Raw genomic sequence first — 23,524 nt, 5'->3', positions numbered from 1 at the left:
ATTGCACTCTACTTCCGGTTCCTCCTATGCATCTTACTCAGCGCTCTCCTCAAATATACTCTCGCTCTGCTCTTACAATTAACTCTACTACGCTGGCAGACAGCCTTCGGCAAGGATTACTCCTCTCCTTCATTACTCCTCTCTCCTTCATTACTCCTCTCCTTCATTACTCCTCTCTCCTTCATTACTCCTCTCTCCTTCATTACTCCTCTCTCCTTCATTACTCCTCTCTCCTTCATTACTCCTCCCTCTCCCTCTCCTCCCACCCCACCACCCCAATACCCTCCCTCCCTCCCCTGGAGGCACGCCAGTTCATTTGGCAGGTGTTTTTTATACTCCACAGGCCTCCTTCTCTTTCCTCTCTCTATATAGCTCCTGTTTTATGGAGACTGACTCAGCTGATTTGGATGGGCAAGAAATAACCCAGGTCCTTAACTGGGAAAGAGCTCCAAAGCCAAGGAAATACTACCGCTGTGTTTGTTTGTTGGGATACTGTGTATGCGGAGACAAAATGGTCTCTCTCTGATTCAATCACAAGCAGTTAATAACCTCTCAGGGGAATTCATGAAGGGAGATATTGAACTTGGCACAAAGCAATTCAAATAACCTCAAAAACGTGATTTTCCTGTGTTTTATTTATACTGTATTTCCACACTGTGAAATTGTGAACATTTTGATAATACCCTTTTAGTGTAAAAGCTGTTTGAAAAGACCGCCTTTTCAGGGTGTTTTGCATGGGTGGAGTTTTGGCCTGCCTGGCGACATCACCAGTGTATGTTAATAGACCATTAACAAAGAGAGTTTCAAACCTCTCTGCCAATAACAGCTAGTTATCAGGTTACATATGTAACAGAGTTAAGAACGTGCCCGTAAGCTCACTTCACAGCCTGCTTGAAATGTTGCTGATGGAGCAATCCAATTGGTACCTTTTGTATAGCTCAAACAGTTGGTACGTTGTCAAGGAGGACGTTCACGTGTGTTTGCGAGAAGAGGATCACTGGTTGGAGCACGGTATGGGGACAGGAACAGTGGAGAAAGATATACCGTGAGCTGCAAACTGATGTCGGTTTCACTGGTGCCGTAACCCGGATTGTGTGTGACTAACGTACTAACGGACATACAAACAGATGGAGACAGATCCATGTGGTCCAACCCCCCCTCCCCCCATTTCATTGTGGAGGACAACTTAAAAACGCATTATAAAAGTTTTGTGACACTAATCACAGTAAGATACTTAAAGATGCTTTTTAAAGGTTTTATATCATTTCAGTCAGTAGTAGTGCTCACAAGCCAAAAAGTAGTGCTCACGAGCCAAAACGGGTCCCTGAAAATTGTGCACAATTGTGTAGAACGTCATCAATTGCATATGATATGTTACGTCCTGATTATATATATATTTTTTAATAAGTCAAATTCCAATTCATACAATACGTTACAAATTTCAACGTGCTAAAGATCCCGTTCAATCTCTTTAATTGTTACCCAGAAACTATTTGATATTGAGACAAAAATGTCTGCATTGGACCTTTAAGACAGGATTGCACATTAAAGACTACTCATAAAACACTCACGTGAATGTCATAGAAGTTTTAATAAACATATTACAACAAATATAACAAATATTGAAGATTCTGATGCCCAATATATCACAAAGTATACATTTTGATGAACAGCATCTGTTTCCTCAGTCAACCATAACCATGACCAGTAGGTCTGAAACTGTAGAGTAGCATCATAAGGAAACAGATGGTATAGTATCGCTAATATGGGGTTGGCTCATCTCAGCCCTCCAGTGCCTCTTGGAGCTCCACTGCTGTTTTATAGTCCTGCATCGCTTGGTCAGTCAAGCCCAGGTGGCCTCTGACATCAGCACGGAGCTTGTAGACCAGGGCATCGTTGGGCTGGAGGAGAAGAGCTAGGGAATACATGTACTTTAAAGACCAAGACCAGAAAGTTTGAGGGTGTCTATTTATAGCTAGCTATAGTATTTCTAGTCATGACACATGAATCCTCCACTTCTCCACGTACACTTTATGAATCGAACGGTCTTGGTCTCAGCTAAAACTACTAATCAAATTAAGATTTGATTCAGTTCCATGCAATTACTCTTTTAACAACACATTCAAGTCTGCTACAACACCTAAAAAAAAACATTCATTCACTGAATCAGTGGAACTGAACTAATTTAACTGATTTTCTCTAAATCATAAGCACGACAGAGTTGGTTCCATCAACACCCACAATGATTCCATTTGTTGGATGAATCCTCATGCTCATTCTGTCCTGCTGAAAATCTATTATTATAGGTTTGTATCATCACCATGGAAACTCAAGCTGCCTCATGTCTCATGAAAAATAAGTGGCCTTCTTCTTGGTCTTGGGGTTGTCTGTCTGCCAGTGAGGGGTGTCACTGCACTGTGCCACTGTCCTTTGCTTTGTTTAATTGGGTGTTTTTATTTCCAACTATTGGCCAGTTATTTTGACACCCAAAACAAAAAGAGAGAAGATTTTCTCTCGGAGTAACGGCAGCAGGGGGACGTAATCTGTAGACTAGTCTTCAGAGACGGTGGTGCATATTGTGAGAGAGTGAGTGATTGAGAGAGAGAGAATATGCCTTGTCTGTACAGAGGTAAGATGGTAGGCTAGCTTGTGCCTAAAATTGACTTTACAGTTTGCAACACCAGACATGACAATGTTGTCCTATATACAATACAAGTGTGTAATAATGGTACCAGAAAGAGTCCCATCAGCAGTGGGTAAAACATAACAGCCCTGCTGACTAGTGCTTTTTGAGGTTCGGTTTTGGTTCGATTATAACATTTAAAAAAGTAGACATAACATTTTTTAGACATTAAATGCACTATGCATTATGTGGGTTGAATGATGTAACAACACAGAATAGAATGAATAAAAGTCCCATGATGGTAGTGACTGCCCACTACTACATTTATTCACATTACTTTATGAAAATAGTTGTTTTATTTGAGGACTTTATTTAACTCCAAGTCATCATCTCATATAGAGCTGTTGTCTAACAGAAACACAATTTTAGTACTTCTTCAAAGTAAATAAGGCATACTTTTATGCCCGCCGAATACCAACTATCAATCACTTAGATCATGTATTTTCAGACTCGCAAAGTAACTGCTTTCTCTACCCTTTCGATTACGAGTTCTCTCTTCTCTCAGCCTCGGTGTCTTCTCCGCACAGACCAGACATGTTTAAGTGGCCGCGCAATGGATTATGGTAATTGTAGTTAATAACTACGTTTTCTGTGCTAAACTATGTATAATATTGGCCTGTTGGAAACTACAACATCACACAGTTCAGGCTGGATCTGATTTATCTCTACAGAAACTGCACATCAAGCTCACAGAAAAGAAAACGAACTAAATGGAATTCAAATAACTGAAACGACGTCGGTCTTTTAGCTGTATAAAAAAAAAGAAAAATAACTTGACATTTCGGTTAATCGCTCCGCACTACTGCTGACAGAACAACAGAGATGCTGTCCTAGCCCCCTGCCGGGTCACCCGTTCATCACCCAGGGTAAATGAAAACGCTATCATTGTCTACAGTTACTGAATCTTATCCGGGAATCAACTCAATACAGAAAAAAAACTTATTGGCTCAGTTGTCTGGAGCCTGCAATGGTTGTAGGTTTGATTCATTACCACATAGCCTACAACACAACGCAATACAACAACACAATGCACTGAATCAAATATCCTCGAGACAGACTGATTTAAACACATTAAGTGCTTAATACAACAACAAAATGACACTACAGTAAGATTCAACCATCTGACCTCGGAACGTGTTACAAGTCTCTGTACAATACCTAGCACACATTGGACTGAGAAACTCTATCCAGCAGGAAACACATTGAGACACACACAAGGGCAGCCATCCAGGAACAAAAGAGCGAGTGGTAAAAGGCTGTTGATTGCTGCTCACTGCTCACCTTGACTGAGGTCCTTCTCTGCATTCCTGTACTGGCGCAGGGAGCTGTAGAGATTGGCTCGGTTGAAGAACACGTGTGAGGAATAAGGGTTGAGTCTCAGGGCCTCAGAGAAGTCCTCGATGGCCTCTGGAACCTTCCTCAGCAGAGCCCTGGTGATGGCCCGGTTCAGCACCGCAGACTCATCCGCTGGGTCCAGCTCAAATGCTCGACTGTAGTGCTCACAGGCCTGGAGGATCACCAGCCAGGAGCACACAGAACCACCGTCACACAGGAGCACACAGGAAGGAGAAGAGCGACGAGAGTGTATGCATACAGTGAGACCCATCCTATAGGATGTGAATGACCCTTAAGTGTAAAACATTTCACCGCTCCGTGGATGTGAACTAGGTTTTACACTTGACACTGACAGCACATCAGAATAAAATCCATTAGAGTGAATTATTTTACCTGTTCAAACTGCCTGTTGTAGAAGTAGAGGTTAGCAGCGTTGAAGAAGGCCAGGGCGTACTTGGGGTTGAGTGAGATGGCTCTCTGGTAGTCTTTCATGGCATTGGCTTTGTCCCCCATGAACTGGTTGATCACCCCTCGGTTAGTCAGCAGCTGATCTGACACAGGATGGTGCTACAGAAAGGCCAGGCCAGGGTCACAGTTAATAACACAGTGAATACAATTAAAGTCAGAAGTTTACATTTACAGTCATTAAAACTCATTTTTCAACCACTCCACACGTTCTTGTTAACAAACTATAGTTTTGGCAAGTCGGTTAGGACATCTACTTTGTGCATGACAAGTCATTTTTCCAACAATTGTTTACAGACAGATTATTTCACTTATAAATTCACTGTATCACAATTCCGTGGGTCAGAAGTTTACATACACTAAGGTGACTGTGCCTTTAAACAGCTTGGAAAATTCCAGAAAATTATGTCATGTCTTTAGAAGCTTCTGCTAGGCTAATTGACATCATTTGAGTCAATTGAAGGTGTACCTGTGGATGTATTTCAAGGCCTACCTTCAAACTCAGTGCCTCTTTGCTTGACATCACGGGAAAATCAAAAGAAATCAGCCAAGACCTCAGAAAAACAATTGTAGACCTCCACAAGTCTGGTTCATCCTTGGGAGCAATTTCCAAACGCCTGAAGGTACCACGTTCATCTATACAAACAATAGTACGCAAGTATAAACACCATGGGACCACGCAGCCGTCATACCGCTCAGGAAGGAGATGAGTTCTGTCTCTTAGAGATGAACGTACTTTGGTGCGAAAAGTGCAAATCAATCCCAGAACAACAGCAAAGGACCTTGTGAAGATGCTGGAGGAAACAGGTACAAAAGTATCTATATCCACAGTAAAACGAGTCCTATATCGACATAACCGGAAAAGCCGCTCAGCAAGGAAGAAGCCACTGATACAAAACCGCCATAAAAAAAGCCAGACTATGGTTTACAACTGCACATGGGGACAAAGATCGTACTTTTTGGAGAAATGTCCTCTGGTCTGATGAAACAAAAATAGAACTGTTTGGCCATAATGACCATCGTTATGTTTGAGGAAAAAGGGGGAAGCTTGCAAGCCGAAGAACACCATCCCAACCGTGAAGCACGGGGTTGGCAGCATCATGTTGTGGGGGTGCTTTGCTGCAGGAGGGACTGGTGCACTTCACAAAATAGATGGCATCTTGAGCCAGGAAAATTATGTGGATATATTGAAGCAACATCTCAAGACATCAGTCAGGAAGTTAAAGCTTGGTCGCAAATGGGTCTTCCAAATGGACAACGACCCCAAGCATACTTCCAACGTTGTGGCAAAATGGCTTAAGGACAACAAAGTCAACGTATTGGAGTGGCCATCACAAGCCCTGACCTCAATCCCATAGAAAATTTGTGGGCAGAACTGAAAAAGCGTATGCGAGCAAGGAGGCCTACAAACCTGATTCAGTTACACCAGCTCTGTCAAGAGGAATGGGCCAAAATTCACCCAACTTATTGTGAGAAGCTTGTGGAAGGCTACCCGAAACGTTTGACCCAAGTTAAACAATTTAAGGGCAATGCTACCAAACACTAATTGAGTGTATGTAAACTGCTGACCCACTGGGAATGTGATGAAAGAAATAAAAGCTGAAATAAATCATTCTCTCTACTATTATTCTGACATTTCACATTCTTAAAATAAAGTGGTGATGCTAACTGACCTAAGACAGGGAATTTTTACTAGGATTAAATGTCAGGAATTGTGAAACTGAGTTTAAATGTATTTGGCAAAGGTGTATGTAAACTTCAACTGTATATAGCTACGATACAACATCTCCAAGTTATTATTATAAGGCATAACCAACGCATCATCAAGCTTGGATTATTATAATCAGCTGCGTAGTGCTATGGCAAAAAACAAAACGTGCGTCCAGTAAGGGCCCCAGGACCGAGTTTGGGAAACCCTGCCATAAGGGATGAAACACTGAATACAGCAACACTGGCAGTCTTACTCCAACAACCTGCATTCTATCTCCTGATTGACCGGAAACAAAATACCAACCACATAGCTATAATACATCATGTCCAAGTAATTTGCTGAAACGCTGAATATGGCAGTATACACCGGCAGTATGTCTTCCCTCAGTGTACTCAACAGCTTGCATTTTATAAACATGGACTAAACACGCTCTCCTGACTGAGTGGAGGACATTCAGCCAATTATCTCTCTTCACAGTGGCCATCCATTACTGAAACAGGAAACTGCAATTCCCCACAGGATCCACATTACATACCAGGTCCAAACAATCACAGAAAAATGTGACTTTTATCTCATTACTAACCAGCCTGCTTAGAACTAACATCAATGGGTTTGATGCTGTATGTAGCCACGGTGATACCTTCAGAGCCATGTTAATGTCTTGGAAAGCAGCATAGGTGTTTCCCATCTGCAGGTTGATGACAGCTCTCCCCTCAAATGCCTTCCAGCATTTGGAGTCAATCTCTGCTGCCACTGTGAACTGGTTCCAGGCTCTTTGGAAGCAACCGAAAACCTGGAAAAGCACACGGACAGATTGGAGTTATGTACCAAGTTTGAAATTGCCAACTGCTAAAGCATGAATTTAAACAGTGAAAATCAATTTACATTTAACAAAATGCTGGGATTGGTTTGCTATTTTTAAACAATGGCAGTTAAACAAAATGACATGTTGACAGCTGTCTTCTTATTAAAAACATTATAGAAAGTTGCCTGTTTTCTTTTATCCTAAAATCGTCAAATGCAAATCTTAGCAACACGATTGGAGTGAGTACAAGAATAGATATTGGTCACAAAATGGAGACACAAGAAGGCTATTTTATGTACATAAGTATGTCTGACCAGGTTGAATTGATGTAAATCCACCCCCTCTTCATCCTATCATAAATAGCGCAACAAGAGCCAGAAGTGGTCTGCTCTTCAACACTCAGCAATATGGCAATTAACATGAATTAATTTACAATGTACAGTAAATGTTTAATACGTGAGGGTACACACATTACACAATACACTTGGCTTTTAAGGACTATTCACATTGACAAAAATAATGTCAACTACCCACTGCTCTCCAAGTAGATTCTACTTTGAATAATACGTCTGCAGAGCTGTGTATACCCATGTGACAAGTTGAGGTTCAGGGTTAGGGTAGTGTTTGAGGCTAAGGTTAGGGTTGAACCAGGATGTGGACATGAAGCTATGGTTAGAGTTAGGGTTGAGGTTAAGGCTAGGGTCGGGGTTGAACCGGGATGTGGACATGAAGCTATGGTTAGAGTTAGGGTTGAGGCTAAGGTTAGGGTTAAGGTTGAACCAGGATGTGGATGATGGACATGAAGCTAGGGTTAGGGTTTGGGGTTAGGAGGTTAGGGTTACCTGGAAGTTGTAGGCCAGGCAGATGCGTGCGTTGGAGCAGAGGGGGTTGAGGTGCAGGGCGGAAAGGAAGTCCCTCTGAGCCTGTTTGGTAGCCTGGGTGTGGCCGTAGTCCATGCAGGCGTTGCCCCGCCCCACGTAGGCATCTAGGAAGAACGGGCTGATCTGCATGGCCTGGCTGTAGGCTTCTACTGACTCCTGGAGCTGACCCAGCCTAGAGGACACACCCAAGCACGCACGCACGGACACACACACACACAGGTCATAGAGTTCATTATAAGATGTTGTTAAAGCAGTATGCTCTTAAAATCCATTCCCGTAGAAAATAAACTTCACCGCCCATCTAACTGGGCACATTAAAGATCCTGTGAAAAACAGTACTTGTTCAGGCTAGCGGATGAGCAATAACCACTACTCTACTCCACGTCCATTAACACTCTCCAAATGACCACAGTTCCCAAAGGAGTAGGTGCACCCCAGTATAGGTGCTCTGGGTCAATACCATTACCTATAATACCCCCATTCTAAAACATGTCTCATAAGAAGGGGGAACGACACTGTCAGGAAGATCACACCTTTCAACAGAGCATGTCTGAATGACCTCGCTGAGTGCTGCTCCTCTACGCGTCTCTTTTTCTCAGAAACACTCTCGGTTTCTTTTTCTCTCCCCCCAACTCTCTGAGAGCCATGTTTCAGCTCGGCGTGAACAACCTGCTTTTAATACGGTTTTGAACATTCCCTCAGCAATTTGAAAGATGTTAACAGGCCCAATGGGATTTCTCTGTGAGAACCTCTCTAAATAGATATTCTGTTTTATTCTTCTATGTTCTGTACACAGGGAGAGTAGAGAGACAGTCTGGATGATTTCTGCTCTTCCCAACACTGGTAGCCTGACTACAACGTGTCCAACAGTAAGATGAGAGACTGTCTTACACATTCAGTGTGTTTCAAGGATTTGCCCTGTGGGTCAATGTTGCAACACTACATTGATTTCCCCATCTTCTTCACACATCATGACCACTTTAGAACAATAACCATTAAAGTTATTAATTGAAATCATAAATCATTCTTCATAAAAGGTCATGCAGTGTTTATGGTCTCTTCAGGCAACACACAAATATTAATTCACTATTAACGGCAGCATAATCTGGATTTCCGACTGGAGGCCTAACTGGAAATGATGAATAACAAGGAAAAAAGGAAATTAATAGCATGGTCTGGATAACAATTTGAGATACTGCATGGACTATACTATCAAACCCTGAAAGTAGAGATGCTTGGGAAGAATAACATGTCCTTGGGTGGGGATAAGGTGTTAGGGTGTCTATACTGAGTGTGTGAGGGGAGAGACCTGTGATGGTAGACTCCTAGGGCATGATAGATGGTGGCGTCCTCTGGACTTCTCAAGGAGGCATCTTTGAAATCCTGCAGGACAAAGACAGTACACCACAACAACAAGTTAAGTGAAGACACCATGGATGAACAGATGAACAGGTAGATGATGATTGTGGTGCTACCTAACACATTACTATGTGATATTGCTATGTACACTCCAATGGTATCATGGCATGAATAGGAATAAAGAAACAGAGATATGCAATCAACGCTAACCCTGCTTGTGATGAATGATTGAACAATGTGAGATAACTCATCGCCTATGGCGAATGCATACAATCTATCTATCATGTCCTAGCATATACAACCTATCTACCACGTCCAGTAGTAATACTTACAACCTATGTCCCATAGTCTCTTTGTCTAATTCATACAACCATTCTACAGATGCAGAATCTTAATTTGAGACAATTCGCTCCACCAGGAAAATAATCTTGCAGCAACAGGAAATGTGAAATATTATGTGGATTATAATGGACATTTTTGTAGGGGTTGATACATTTTTCGTAAGCGGAAATAAAGTCTGACATTTCTAAGTGGAAAGTGAATTGCAGGAGAGTTGTCCTGCAACAGGGTGATCAAATTAAGATCCTACACCTGTACAATGACCCAAAGTCTCTCTGTCTAATATATCTGTCCGGCCTGGGCTCAGTGAGTTTGAGTGTTTGCACAGTTAACAATGCCTGTTGACGATGCTAGCTACAGGACACTACCTGTAAGGCATTGTGATGGTCACTCAGCTCCACGTAGAGAAGGGCACGATTGATCAAGACCTTCAGGTCAATCTCCTTCTTGCTGGGAAGGAGGAGGACAATCCCATAGTCTCTAAGAGCCTGAGAGATCAATAGGAAACAACAGCTATGACAATAAAGAACTGATGTACTAGCAGCAAGGGACATAAACACATGTATGTAACATAGGAGCATGGACAGGAGCATAACCAAGATGTTGGCTGACACACAGATTACGAATTAAAACACATTAATTATAGATGGTTGGAGCACTTCTTTCCTAACACAAACCTGTCTCTTACAGAAAAAACACACACAAAATCTTAAAAGGTGTTATTTCTATGAAGTGACAGTATACTGCTGTATTCTGATTTCAATTACTGTAAAAGCTTGTACTGTGACCACAATTGGGACTGAGCCTTAAATGGGATTTGAACTCTCAACCTCTCGGTCGCTGTGCAACTATACCATCAGATCTGTGAGTGTGGAAAAGATACAGTCCACAGACTTATTGACAAGAATGCATTTCTGCCCTTTCTTAAAAGCTGCCAAGAATAACGTAAATAATTGTCCAATTATCACCACCAATGTAAAACTATCAGTGCTCAAGGACACTTGACATAGTATAGTGTACATTCATTATTTGGGGATTTGAACTTGCAACCTCTTGGTGGAAGTGGAGCGATGTTTCTGCAGTGCCACCAGCTTCATACTTATAGCTTAGAACATACACTGAGTAAACCAAACATTAGGAATATCTTCATAATATTGAGTTGCACCATGGCCTTTTGCTCTCAGAACAGACTCAATTCGTCGGGGCATGGACTCTACAAGGTGTAGAAAGCGTTCCACAGGCATGCTGGCCCATTTTGACTCCAATCCCTCACACAGTTGTGTCAAGTTGACTGGATGTCAATTGGGTAGTGGACCATTCTTGATGCAGACGGGAAACTGTTGAGCGTGAAAAACCCAACAGCGTTGCAGTTCTTGACACACTCAAACCGGTGCGCCTGGCACCTACTACCATACCCCGATCAAAGGCACTTAAATATTTTGTCTTGCCCTTTAACCTTCTGAATGGCACACATACACAATCCACGTCTCAATTGTCTCAAGACTTAAAAATCCTTCTTTAACCTGTCTTCTCTCCTTTATCTACACGGTTTGAAGTGGATTTAACAATTACATCAATAAGGGATCATAGCTTTTACCTGGATTCACCTGGTCAGTCTGTCATGGAAAGAGCAGGCGTTCTTAATGTTTTGTATACTCAGTATTACCACACTAAATAAATAATGGTACGGTTAATGTACACTACAGTGTTGTTCCCTGGGGTACAAAAAGGTCAAAGGTACACTTCACAGGTACATATGTGAACACACATGGTACAGTTCGGTACCTTGTAGGTATAATGGGACATTTTTCTACCCAATATTTTGTAGGTTAGATGGTGTTTTGGCAGTGTCGGAGATGTAACTGCACTGTTGCTCCCTGTTGTACAGAAAAGTCAAAAGTATACATAAGGTACCTTCAGATGTACACATAGGAACGTATGGTACTGGTCAGTACCTTTTAGGGTACATGTGCGGATAATTTAGTAAAATGGTACATTTCTCTACCCAATATATTCAATTTAATGCTGCGTTCGTAACCATGTGGGAGGTGGAAATTTAGCAGTTGTTAAGTCATAAATTGGATGCATTCACATGCTTTGAAGTCATTGGCTAACGAACAACAAGTTGCGTAAACCATAAACTACAGCTATCATACTTGTGAACAAATTATAGTTAAAAAAACATATTAATAGATTGCTTTATTAATAGATTGCAAATTAGCAAGTTGGAAATATCAGTTCCGACTAGCATGTGAATGCGGCTTTATTGCACTTTGAAATGTAGTCGGGGCCAAAAGTTTTGAGAATGACACAAATATTAATTTTCACAAAGTCTGCTGCCTCAGTTTGTATGATGGCAATTTGCATATACTCCAGAATGTTATGAAGAGTGATCAGATTAATTGCAAAGTCCCCCTTTGCCATGCAAATGAACTGAATCCCCCAAAAAACATTTCCACCGCATTTCAGCCCTGCCACAAAAGGACCAGGTGAGATCATGTCAGTGATTCTCTCGTTAACACAGCTGTGAGTGTTGACGAGGACAAGGCTGGAGATCACTCTGTCATGCTGATTGAGTTCGAATAACAGACTGGAAGCTTCAAAAGGAGGGTGGTGCTTGGAATCATTGTTCTTCCTCTGTCAATCATGGTTACCTGCAAGGAAACACGTGCCGTCATCATTGCTTTGCACAAAAAGGGCTTCACAGGCAAGGATATTGCTGCCAGTAAGATTGCACCTAAATCAACCCTTTATCGGATCATCAAGAACTTCAAGGAGAGTGGTTCAATTGTTGTGAAGGCTTCAGAGTGCCCAAGAAAGTCCAGCAAGCGCCAGGACCGTCTCCTAAAGTTGATTCAGCTGCGGGATCGGGGCACCACCAGTACAGAGCTTGCTCAGGAATGGCAGCAGGCAGGTGTGAGTGCATCTGCACGCACAATGAGGCGAAGACTTTTGGAGGATGGCTTGGTGTCAAGAAGGGCAGCAAAGAAGCCACTTCTCTCCAGGAAAAACATCAGGGACAGACTGATATTCTGCAAAAGGTACAGGGATTGGACTGATGAGGACTGGGGTAAAGTCATTTTCTCTGATGAATCCCCTTTCCAATTGTTTGGGGTATCCGGAAAAAGCTTGTCCGGAGAAGACAAGGTGAGCGCTACCATCAGTCCTGTGTCATGCCAACAGTAAAGCATCCTGGCCTCCCGGGTGGTGCAGTGGTCTAAGGCACTGCATCGCAGTGCTAGCTGTGCCACCAGAGACTCTGGGTTCGAGCCCAGGCTCTGTCGCAGCCGGCCGCGACCGGGAGGCCCATGGGGCGGCGCACAATTGGCCCAGCGTCGTCCGGGTTAGGGAGGGTTTGGCCAGCAGGGATATCCTCGTCGCGCACTAGCGACTCCTGTGGCGGGCCGGGCGCAGTGCACGCTGACCAGGTCGCTAGGTGTACGGTGTTTCCTCCGACACATTGGTGCGGCTGGCTTCCGGGTTGGATGTGCATTGTGTCAAGAAGCAGTGCGGCTTGGTTGGGTTGTGGTTCGGAGGACACATGGCTCTCGACCTTCGATTCTCCCGAGTCCGTACGGGAGTTGCAGCGATGAGACAAGACAGTAACTTCTACCAATTGGATACTGAGAAAAAGGGGCTAAAAAAACAGTCAAGCATCCTGAGACCGTTCATGTGTGGGGTTGCTTCTCAGCCAAGGGAGTCGGCTCACTCACTATATTTCCTAAGAACACAGCCATGAATAAAGAATGGTACCAACACATCCTCCGAGAGCAACTTCTCCCAACCATCCAGGAACAGTTTGGTGATGAACAATGCCTTTTCCAGAATGATGGAGCATGCTGGCTCGGGGAACAAAACATAAATATTTTGGGTCCATGTCCAGGAAACTCCACAGACCTTAATCCCATTGAGAACTTGTAGTCAATCCTCAAGAGGCGGGTGGATAAACAAAACCCACAAATTCTGACAAATTTCAAGCATTTATCATGCAAGAATGGGCTGCCATCAGTCAGGATGTGGCCCAGAAGTTAATTGATAGCATGCCAGGGAGGATTGCAGAGGTCTTGAAAAAGAAGGGTCAACACTACAAATATTGACTCTTTGCATCAACTTCATGTAATTGTCAATAAAGGCCTTTGACACTTATGAAATGCTTGTAATTATACTTCAGTATTCCATAGTAACATCTGACAAAATATCTAAAGACACTGAAGCAGCAAACTTTTAGATTAATTGGTGCCCAAATTGAACGGCCTCCTACTCTGTCCCAGATGATAATATATGCATATTATTATTACTATTGGATAGAAAACACTCTGAAGTTTCTAAAACTGTTTGAATTATGTCTGTGTGTATAACATAACTCATATGGCAGGCAAACTTCCAAACAGGAAGTGAAAATTCTGAAAAGGGTCGATGTGAAAGTCATCGCCTATTCAAATCCCTGTAATTTATGGATCTGTTTGCACTTCATACGCCTTCCACTAGATGTCAACAGTCAGTAGAATGTGGAATGAAGCCTCTAGTGTGATGTGGGGCCAGATGGGAGCTATTTGAGTCACTGGTCTGGCAGATTGCCAGTTCCTGGTCACGCACGCTAGACATGGGATGTCAATGTGTGCCATTACTTTTACAGACATGAAGAAATGCTCCGTTTGGGACGTTATTGGATATATATGATAACAACATCCTGAAGATAGATTCTCAACTAAGTTTGACCAGTTTATTCGACTTGTAATATAACTTTTTGAAGTTTTCATCCGAAGTTTGCGTTCACTTGCGCAAGTGTTTGGACACGTGTACTACACATGCTAGCTAAAGTTGCTAATTCGACATAAGTAATGGACATTATCGAACAAAACAACGATTTATTGTGGAACTAGGATTCCTGGCACTGCATTCTGATGAAAGATCATCAAAGGTAAGGGAATATTTATGATGTAATTTCGTATTTCTGTTGACTCCAACATGGCGGAGAAATGTTGTTTCTATCTGAGCGCCGTCTCCGATTATTGCACGGTGTGCTTTTTACTAAAGTTTTTTTTTAATCTGACACAGCGGTTGCATTAAGAACCAGTGTATCTTTAATTATATGTAAAACATGTATCTTTCATCAAAGTTTATGATGAGTATTTCTGTTATTTGACATAGCTCTCTGTAATTACTCCGGATATTTTGGAGGCATTTCTGAACATGGCGCCAATGTAAACTGAGATTTGTGGATATAAATATGCACATTATCGAACAAAACATAAATGTATTGTGTAACATGATGTCATATGAGTGTCATCTGATGAAGATGTTCAAAGGTTAGTGATTAATTTTATCTCTATTTCTGGGTTTTGTGAAAGCTATCTTTGCTGGGAAAAATGGCTGTGTGTTTTTTGGATATGGTGGTGAGCTAACATAAATATATGTTGTGTTTTCGCTGTAAAACATTTTTAAAAATCTGACACGATGGGTAGATTAACAAGATGTTAATGTGTGAAAGTTAAATATTTCCCAAAAATATTTTAGAATTTCCGCCTTTTCAGCGGAATGTTGGAGGGGGGGTTCCGCTAGTGGAACGCGTGTCCTAGAAAGGTAAAAAAAAAACAATTATCTGTAACCAACAGATGCATATTTGTATTTCCAGTCATGAAATCCATAGATTCGGGCCTAATGCATTTATTTCAATTGACTGACTTCCTTATATGAACTGTATCTCAGTAAAATCTTAGAAATTGTTGAATGTTGCATTTATGTTTTTGTTCAGTATAATAAGCGCATCTAAAGTATCCTATAACTTTAAATGCAATTGCAACTGAGGCATGCTAAGTGTATTTGCAGGCCAAAAAGTAGCCTAACAAAGTGCATCACGATTGACAGAAAATATATAGCAAAACACTATGTCACATGTGAAGTGTTCCATAAACATGGTTTCATATGATTTCACATGTGAAAATCCACATCATCACATGTGAATTGTTCCAAAAACACATGGTTTCACATGTACAAAACATGTGGAAATGTCACATGTGAAATCATGTGATTTTCCACATGTGAAATCATGTGGTTTTCCCATAAGGGCGCTTTAGAAACAACAAACGTGAAAAGAAAAAGAGAAAACCCAAACCGACCAATTCATATTCCTTGAGTTGCTGATAACACACTCCACGGTTGTAGTGTGCAAATGAGCAGGTTTTGTCTATCCTCAGGGCCATGGTCAGGTCCTCCACGGCCCCTTTGTACACCTGAAACAAAAGCGTTCTAAATTTAAACACAAAGAACACTACTGAACATTGCACACAGTCATGCAGCTCTGCTCACTCTCTAATGGCTGAGCGCCAGAGGCATAGAGAGAAGTAGGTCTCAACTGAACTGACAAGAGTTTTAAAAAAAGTGTGGTGGAAAGACAGAAAGTACAAACACATAATAAAAAAATAAAATGTTTATCACAGAGCCTTGGGACAATACAGTTGGTTGAGGTTTCTCACAGGCCAATATGACACATTATCTCAGTTGGTAGAGCATGGCACAATGCCAGGACAGTGGGCTCGATCCCAGGACCTCCCATACGTAAAATGTATGCACGCTTGACTGTAAGTCGCTTTGGATAAAAGTGTCTGCTAAATCCCATAATTATATTATTATCAACCTTCTCTCTTCACACAACTCTTTATATCCTGTTTCAATAACCGGATGAAAGAAGACAACGGTCCTCTCAAAGGTAATAACCACCCTAGAAATTAATTAAAAAATACTGATAAAACTGTTTTTTTATACCTCACAAAATGAAAATAAGAAAATGACTGGCAATGGCAATATTGATAACTCTTAATCTAGCCATGAACAATAAGAGCTTTCATTACAGGACCCTATCTGCCCTCATTGGACTCTATGACCACTCTTTCACAACAGTAAATGGTGAGTAAAAGACCCTAGAAGAGATATAATCTCTCAGCCACTTTCAAGTGGTGAGGTGAATCATCCTACTCTGCATTGCAATCATAGACAACATTACATTCATAGAGGTGGTGTATTGGAAACGTTATTATTCAGAATAACCAATCAAATTCATTCCAAAGAGGGTTATCGCTTGAATGAACAAATAGTAATTGGGTTACTGCCCTCTAAAGAATGTGATTGGCTAATGAGAGGCAAGGCTGAAGAAGCAAAGAGTGATGGCTAGCTGTGTTGCCTGTGTGAATGTGAAATAAACGTCAAACCCTGATCTGTTTCACCTGTCTTTGTGATTGTCTCCACCCCCCTCCATGTGTCGCCCATCTTACCCTTTATCCCCTGTGTATTTATACCTGTGTTCTCTGTTGGTCTGTTGCCATTTCGTCTTGTTTGTCAATTAAACTATTGTTTATATTCGACGTGGTCTGCATCTGGGTCTTACCTTCATACCTGATAATAAACATATTCCGTTGTTAAACAAATTAACAACTTCTCGGAGTCATCGGTAAAGAACCCAGCATCTAAGATGCAACAATAGACAACAAAGGAAGGCATCCCATTTATCTCACCTTCAGGTAGAATTTAAGTGCTCCTCTATACAGGTAGACCCTGACACTCTTGGGCTGGATCTTAATGGCTTCGTTGCAGTTCAGGATGGCCTTTGAATAGCGCCCTTTAGCGCCATAGAAGGCTGCACGGCTCAGATACACCTTGAAATTCAGACACAATGTACTCCATTCACAACAATTCCACACAATGTGTTCCATTGCACTGCTTCTGTATAATGTGGTTTCAGATACATTTAGGCTTTACAGTACATTTAGCCTGCATCCCAAATGACACCCTATTCCCTATGGGCCCTGGTCAAAAGTAGCGCACTGTGTAGGTAATAAGGTGCAATTTAGGATTCAGCCTTATACTGTACATGGGTGGACAGTGAGTTCCAGAGAACCAGTGGTTACGGAGCCTCTACCTGGAACAGGTTGGGGTTGATGAAGAGGGCTCTGTTGAAGTCCTGAACACTCTTGGACTGCTGCAGGCGCATACGACAGAGCCCACGCTGGTGGTACGCATCTGCATAGTCAGGGTTCATCTTCACTGCGTTGCTGAACGCATCAAAAGCCTGTCAGAAAACATTACAGTATCTTCAAATGGGGGTGTTAGTTTGGTGAAGGAGGCCGTTGCCAGGTCAGTATGTACTGTACCATAGACTATTTCAAAATCACAGCATGTACCTAGTTAATGTGTTATGTAACATGAACAACAGGTGTTTCACTGCATGAAAAAAGAGAAGAGAAAAAAAAGCCTTGCAAAAGAGAAACAGCTTGAGATTTGACGGTTAGAAGACACAGTGGATTCAAAAACGTTGTGTTGGAGTAGCCAGTCTGTTTGTGCTGTCATGCCAAGCACTGTTGGCAAGAGCACAAACAGATCTGGGACCAGGCTAGTGTTGGGGGGCCATGCAGCCAAATAACATGGATATCTGAACAGACAACGCCTAGTTACTGTACCTGCAACAGGAGAGCCAGTGCCATGTAGCAGAGTCCAGTCAGATAGAAGACCTCTGCAGCTTCAGAGACGTTGTACAGGTTGGTTTCGTTGGGGCTCAGCAGAATCAGGGCTTTCCTGAAGCTCTCTACTGCCTCCTACAGCACAGTCACCACACACACACACACACCACAGAAGGCTGCTGAGGGGAGGACGGCTCAAAATAATGGCTGGAATGGAGTAAATGGAATGGCATCAAACACATGTTTGATGTGTTCGATACCATTCCATTAATTCCGTTCCAGCCATTACTATGAGCATGTCCTCCCCAAATATGGTGTCACCGGCCGCCTGTGATACACACACGTCACCAACTCCCCCAAGACACTTACTCTCCCCTGATGACAGGGCATGTTAGGCCATGGTTATTGCTATAAAAATGTCATGCTGAGAAAAGTAGGCCAGTTGTATTGATAAGCTGCCCGACGCCATTATGTTAGCTTCAGAACATCTTTACTAGGACACAACCCGGATGTTACACGGGGCATTATGGGTACTGTAGTACATCAAGCTACAGGCCTAATGATTGGAATGAGGAAGACAAACAAGCAAAATCACTGGAGGAAACAGGGCAGCATTGATCATTCAGCTTTAGCCTATACATGACAAGGCATGGTAACCCAGAACGTAACAACCCACCATGAACTTGCATGCCTTCATCTGTGTCTTGCCCAGGAGAATGAGGATGGGAGGTGAAGGTCGGTTGTTGGTGGCTGCCTCCAGACAGGCAATGGCTTTGGCATCATTCCCCAGGAAAGACTGGACAGCAGCCTGCTGGATGGGAGATGACCCTAGTGCTGGTGGTGGGGAAGGGTCACTGGTCAGTATTAGCCTGGTCCCAGATTTGTTTGTGCTCTTGCCAACAGCATTGCTCATTGTGAAGCCATGATTCTTACTCCGTAATCAGTAAGTTCCTGCCATATAGTGTCAGTCTGTGAGATAACAAGGACTTGTCAGTCAGGGTCAGGGAACTCATGTTATGCTTCCTGGATCCTGATTAGAATCGCTGTACCTTTGTTCATCTCTGCAGCGTACTGGATACAGAACGTGGCCAGGTCAAACTGTTCCATGTCACACAAATACTGGCCCCTGAAACACAGAGAGGGCATTGTGGATATGTCAATATACACTGAGTATACAACATGTTCCATGACATAGACTGACAAGGTGAAACCAGGTGAAAGCTATGAGCCCTTATTGATGTCACTTGCTAAATCCACTTCAGTCAGTGTAGATGAAGGGGAGGAGACCGTTTAAATAAAGATTTTTAAGCCTTGAGACAATTGAGACATGGATTGTGTTTGTGTTCCATTCAGAGGGTGAATTGGCAAGACAAAAGATTGAAGTGCCTTTGAATGGGTTATGGTAGTAGATGACAGGGCACACCGGTTTGTGTCAAAAACTGCAACGCTGCTGGGTTTTACACGCTTAACAGTTTCCTGTGTGTATCAAGAATGGTCCACCACCCAAAGGACATCCAGCCAACTGGACACAACTGTGGGAAGCACTGGAGTCAACATGGGCCAGCATCCCTGTGGAACGCTTTCGACATTTTGTAGAGTCCATGGTGCTGATGAGTAAGGTGGGGGAGGCCCGGAGGGGGATCCAGAGATGTTTGTGTTTGCGAACACCTGTAACTACCATTTCCTGCAATCTAGAGCCTTTATTGACAACAAATAAAGGATTAAAAAAAAAAATCTAGCTACATAGTGGTGCAGCCAGTCCACAAGGTGGCACAGCACCCCTCTTATATTCTTTTGGGGGGAATCCTGTACTACTTTTGTATTCTTAACTAAAGAATAGTTTAGGTCCCTTTTACAGACATAAAACTCAAGCCTGATATCCTTCCTCTGATACAAGGAAAGGCCCACTCTAAATCTAAGACACTAGCTTGTTTGTGACAGAAAAGTTCTGTAAGAACCTTTACCTCATGATATACAATTGTTGAGCGTCTGGCTTCATATGTGTGGCTCGTGTCAGATCTTTCAGCGCTCTCTTCAGATCATTGACCTTTTTGGTGAAGAATAAGGTTCATGATTTATACATCATAAAGTGAAAACCTGAAAATCCTGGTGACCGCATCGTGACATTTGAAATGCTTACATTACGATAGGCTTGGGCCCGGCAGATGTATCCCCTGATGTAGGTGGGGTCCACCCTCAAAGCGTTGCTGAACATTCGGATGGCTTCATAGTTCTGGCCCATATTCAACATGAAGATCAAGCCCAGGTTCACATGGGCCAGTGCTACAGACCTAACAGGAACAAGAAATCATCACAAAGTGGGGGAAAACATTAAAGGAAATATAACTTATCTCTAATCTCACAACAATTATTAGACTTAAAGATTCTAGTTCTTATCATTCAAAATGTTCATACATCTCAAGTCTTATTTAATATTTAGCTTCGAAATGTCCTCCCTCTCTCCTTCTCTCCCCCTCTCTCCTTCTCTTCCTTCTCACTCAAAGCCCTGTTGCTCTTTTCAGAAGAAAGGATCCACTCTGTGAAAGCGAGAGGCCCAGTGGTATTACCTGTCAAGTTTGATCACAGCTTCAAAGTCGAACACGGCTTGTTGCCACTGCCGTCGCTCCGTATAGAGCAGGCCCCTGTGCAGGAAGGCACTCAGGTTCTCTTGGCTATCATTAATGAGTACTGGTGGCACAGAAATAAATATAACAATAAGTTGTATCTCTGTGGTACTCACAGGACTGTAACACAACACCTCCTCAATCCAGCACACAATGGAAAGATATTAATAGCCTAAAACAACTCTGATTGGGGGTTAATGTAAACTGAAAGCTACCACTCTTCGAGTCAGAACACATTGGATTGAAGATATTAATAGCATGAAATGGGGGTTAGGTGAGGTTTTGTTGATGATGTTGTTTGTAACTAGTGGACTGTGGAAATGATTTTCCTCTCTGAGGACATCCGTACAATTAAGTGTATATTTATCTATTGTCTAATACCTGAGGTGCTGAGGTCTTGGAGGGCAATATCAGGCATCCTCTTCCTGAGCAGACAGCCTCGGTGGTAGAAGGCCAGCCAGTCATTGGGGTCCAGGTGAACTGCCAGGGAGAAGTCCTCGATGGCTTCCTGGTACTGACCCACCTTAGCATAGATCCTGCCCCTGTACGTCCTGTGGTATGTCCAGATTATAACGAGACATTATGTGTTATAATGGGTTATAACAGGTGGAGGGTAACACCACTGACATTATGGAGGGTAACACAACTGACTGTCAATCGACATTTCAGTGTGTGTGTGTGTGTGTGTGTGTGTGTGTGTGTGTGTGTGTGTGTGTGCTGGTGTGTGTGGGTGGTGTGGGCGTTGTTTTTGTCGGTGTGTGTGTGTGTGTGGGGTGTGTGTGTGTTGTGAGTTGTTGAGCACGAGAGGGAGAGAGACAGAACCTGCTCGTGACTTGGGAGCTAAACTCCAGCCTAACGCTTCCGCGCATTATCTGTGTCCCAAGGCACAGCCTGATTCCCTATATCAGGATGGGGCAACTCGCAGCCCCCCTTTCGTAGCCCGCAGACTAATTATCACACCAAAAAAATACAATCAATTTGCAATAAGTAGCAATACTACCAAGGCTGCCAATTTTTAAAAATTTGGTTGTCTCAGCAGTCACTCAATTAAGCCTACGCTCAAAGAAAAAACCATTTTTAGATTGCTAAGTTAGTTCTAGCGCCAGCTATACTAAACGTGTAGTTAATCATTGTCAAACTTACTAACCGGGGTAAGCCCACCTTGATCATCAGGTATCACATTTAAAAACTGCAAAATGTTTGCCTCCTATGGCAAAATGTGTAGAATTTTTCTGGAAATTAGCTGTAAAACTGCAAAATTTCTCTTCGCCCCATGGCAAGCGTGAGGAGAATTACATGAAATTAGTTATAAAATTGCTGTCACGTCCTGACCTTAGTTCCTTTTTTTTATGTCTCTATTTTGGTTTGGTCAGGGCGTGAGGGTGGGTGGGCATTTCATTGGTTTCTTCATTCTATTGTTTTTGTATTTCTATTGTGTTGGCCTGGTATGGTTCCCAATCAGAGCAGCGTCTATCGTTGTCTTCGTGATGAGAGAAGCCATACTTAGGTAGCCTTTTCCCACCTGGTGTTTGTGGTAGTTGTTTTGTGTTGTGTCCACCTTTCAGGATTTGTTTCGATTTTCGTTGTTTCACTTTTGTTATTTTGTATTCTGTGTTCAGTTAAAATAAATGTAACATGGACACGTACCACGCTGCATTTGGTTCCGATCTTTCCTGTTCTTCAGATGAAGAAGATCGTTACAAATTGCAAAATCTTCTCTCCGCCCCATGGCAAAATACTGTAGAATTGCCGCAAACTGCCTTTTAAACAACATTTGTCTACGCCCCATGCCAAAATGTGCAGAATTGCAGGAAATTTACTTTTAAACTATTTTAAAAAAATCTTCGCTGTCACAGCGTGGGGTGGGGGGGGGGGGGGTATGGATGTGAGTACTGCAGCCCCTCATGATGAGGACGTTTTTTGGTGGGCCACACCCCCATCAAAGATGCTCATTCCTGTACTATAGAGTGCACTACTACCTATGGGCCCTGGTCAATAGTTGTGCACTATATAGGGAATAGGGTGTCATTTGAGACACACCCATTGATTACCTGGCGATGGCATGGCTGGGATCGCGCTGGAGCAGCAGAGTAAAGTCAGACAGAGCCACCATCCAGTTACAGCTGTGGAAGTACTGCAGGCCGTGGGTCAACAGAGCGTCCGTTCTCCCTGGGTTGATGGAAAACGTCTGGAAGACAAAGATTACAGACATACACCCCAGTCACAGCAGTCTCCTGTTAAGCCCTTGTTCTGTGGCTTATGCTGGCAAAATAATCCAGAGGTCAGCCCTGGAGTGAGGTGGAATCTCTTCTCAATCAATACACAATATCACGTTGTTGGTTTTCTACCTTAGATGACTGTATTAAACCCAGACTACATCCTAAGAGTGCTTTGAGACCCAGTGATGTCAGTGGCAACGTGACTTACTTTGGCATAGTCCTCCATGGCCAGTAGAATCTCATTCCTCTTCTCGTACATCTCAGCCCTCTTGAAATAGTTGTCATCGTCTTCAGGTCTGCATTTGATGGCCTGAGTGTAGTTTATAATAGCCAGGGTGGTCTCTCCTCTCACTCTGTAGATTTCTGCTTTGGACTTGAAGGCATCTGGTAAACACATATAAAAGGTTGGTAATGTATTGTACTGTACAGTAGTCTAGAAAGGAGGAAGAGCTATAGCTGTACAGTCATGAACCATAATCAAATCACATATAAGTCCAGTTGCATCCTTAACCGTGGGTACATCACCAGAATTTCCTTAATACATCGAGCAGCAGTGTAATGCCACAGAATGTACAATAACTATAGTCAACAAAAATGTAGTTCCTATTGGCAAAAAGGAACTAACATTTAAATCAATGGAGCACTCACTA

At 42.6% G+C, this 23,524-nt stretch overlaps 1 protein-coding gene across 1 annotated transcript in view; it reads right to left on the bottom strand.

Moving 5' to 3' along the window:
- Positions 1-1,604: 1,604 nt before the first annotated feature.
- ttc6 (tetratricopeptide repeat domain 6) overlaps positions 1,605-23,524 on the bottom strand; it is a 29,467-nt gene continuing 7,547 nt past the window's right edge. The window contains exons 13-31 of the mRNA XM_070445113.1: positions 23,083-23,258; positions 22,707-22,843; positions 21,037-21,206; positions 20,599-20,719; positions 20,172-20,322; positions 19,996-20,078; positions 19,081-19,157; positions 18,708-18,865; positions 18,032-18,166; positions 17,494-17,643; positions 17,090-17,230; positions 15,698-15,811; positions 9,947-10,066; positions 9,190-9,263; positions 7,842-8,052; positions 6,835-6,987; positions 4,412-4,585; positions 3,965-4,190; positions 1,605-1,915 (exon numbers count right to left, since the gene is read on the bottom strand). Coding sequence (XP_070301214.1) covers positions 1,782-1,915; positions 3,965-4,190; positions 4,412-4,585; positions 6,835-6,987; positions 7,842-8,052; positions 9,190-9,263; positions 9,947-10,066; positions 15,698-15,811; positions 17,090-17,230; positions 17,494-17,643; positions 18,032-18,166; positions 18,708-18,865; positions 19,081-19,157; positions 19,996-20,078; positions 20,172-20,322; positions 20,599-20,719; positions 21,037-21,206; positions 22,707-22,843; positions 23,083-23,258 — 2,705 coding nt within the window. The 3' untranslated portion in view covers positions 1,605-1,781. The remainder of the gene's footprint in view (positions 1,916-3,964; positions 4,191-4,411; positions 4,586-6,834; positions 6,988-7,841; positions 8,053-9,189; positions 9,264-9,946; positions 10,067-15,697; positions 15,812-17,089; positions 17,231-17,493; positions 17,644-18,031; positions 18,167-18,707; positions 18,866-19,080; positions 19,158-19,995; positions 20,079-20,171; positions 20,323-20,598; positions 20,720-21,036; positions 21,207-22,706; positions 22,844-23,082; positions 23,259-23,524) is intronic.

This window comes from Salvelinus sp. IW2-2015, linkage group LG9 (genome assembly GCF_002910315.2).
Source record: "Salvelinus sp. IW2-2015 linkage group LG9, ASM291031v2, whole genome shotgun sequence".
NCBI lineage: Eukaryota > Metazoa > Chordata > Actinopteri > Salmoniformes > Salmonidae > Salvelinus > Salvelinus sp. IW2-2015.
This window is presented reverse-complemented; position numbering and strand designations above follow the sequence as displayed.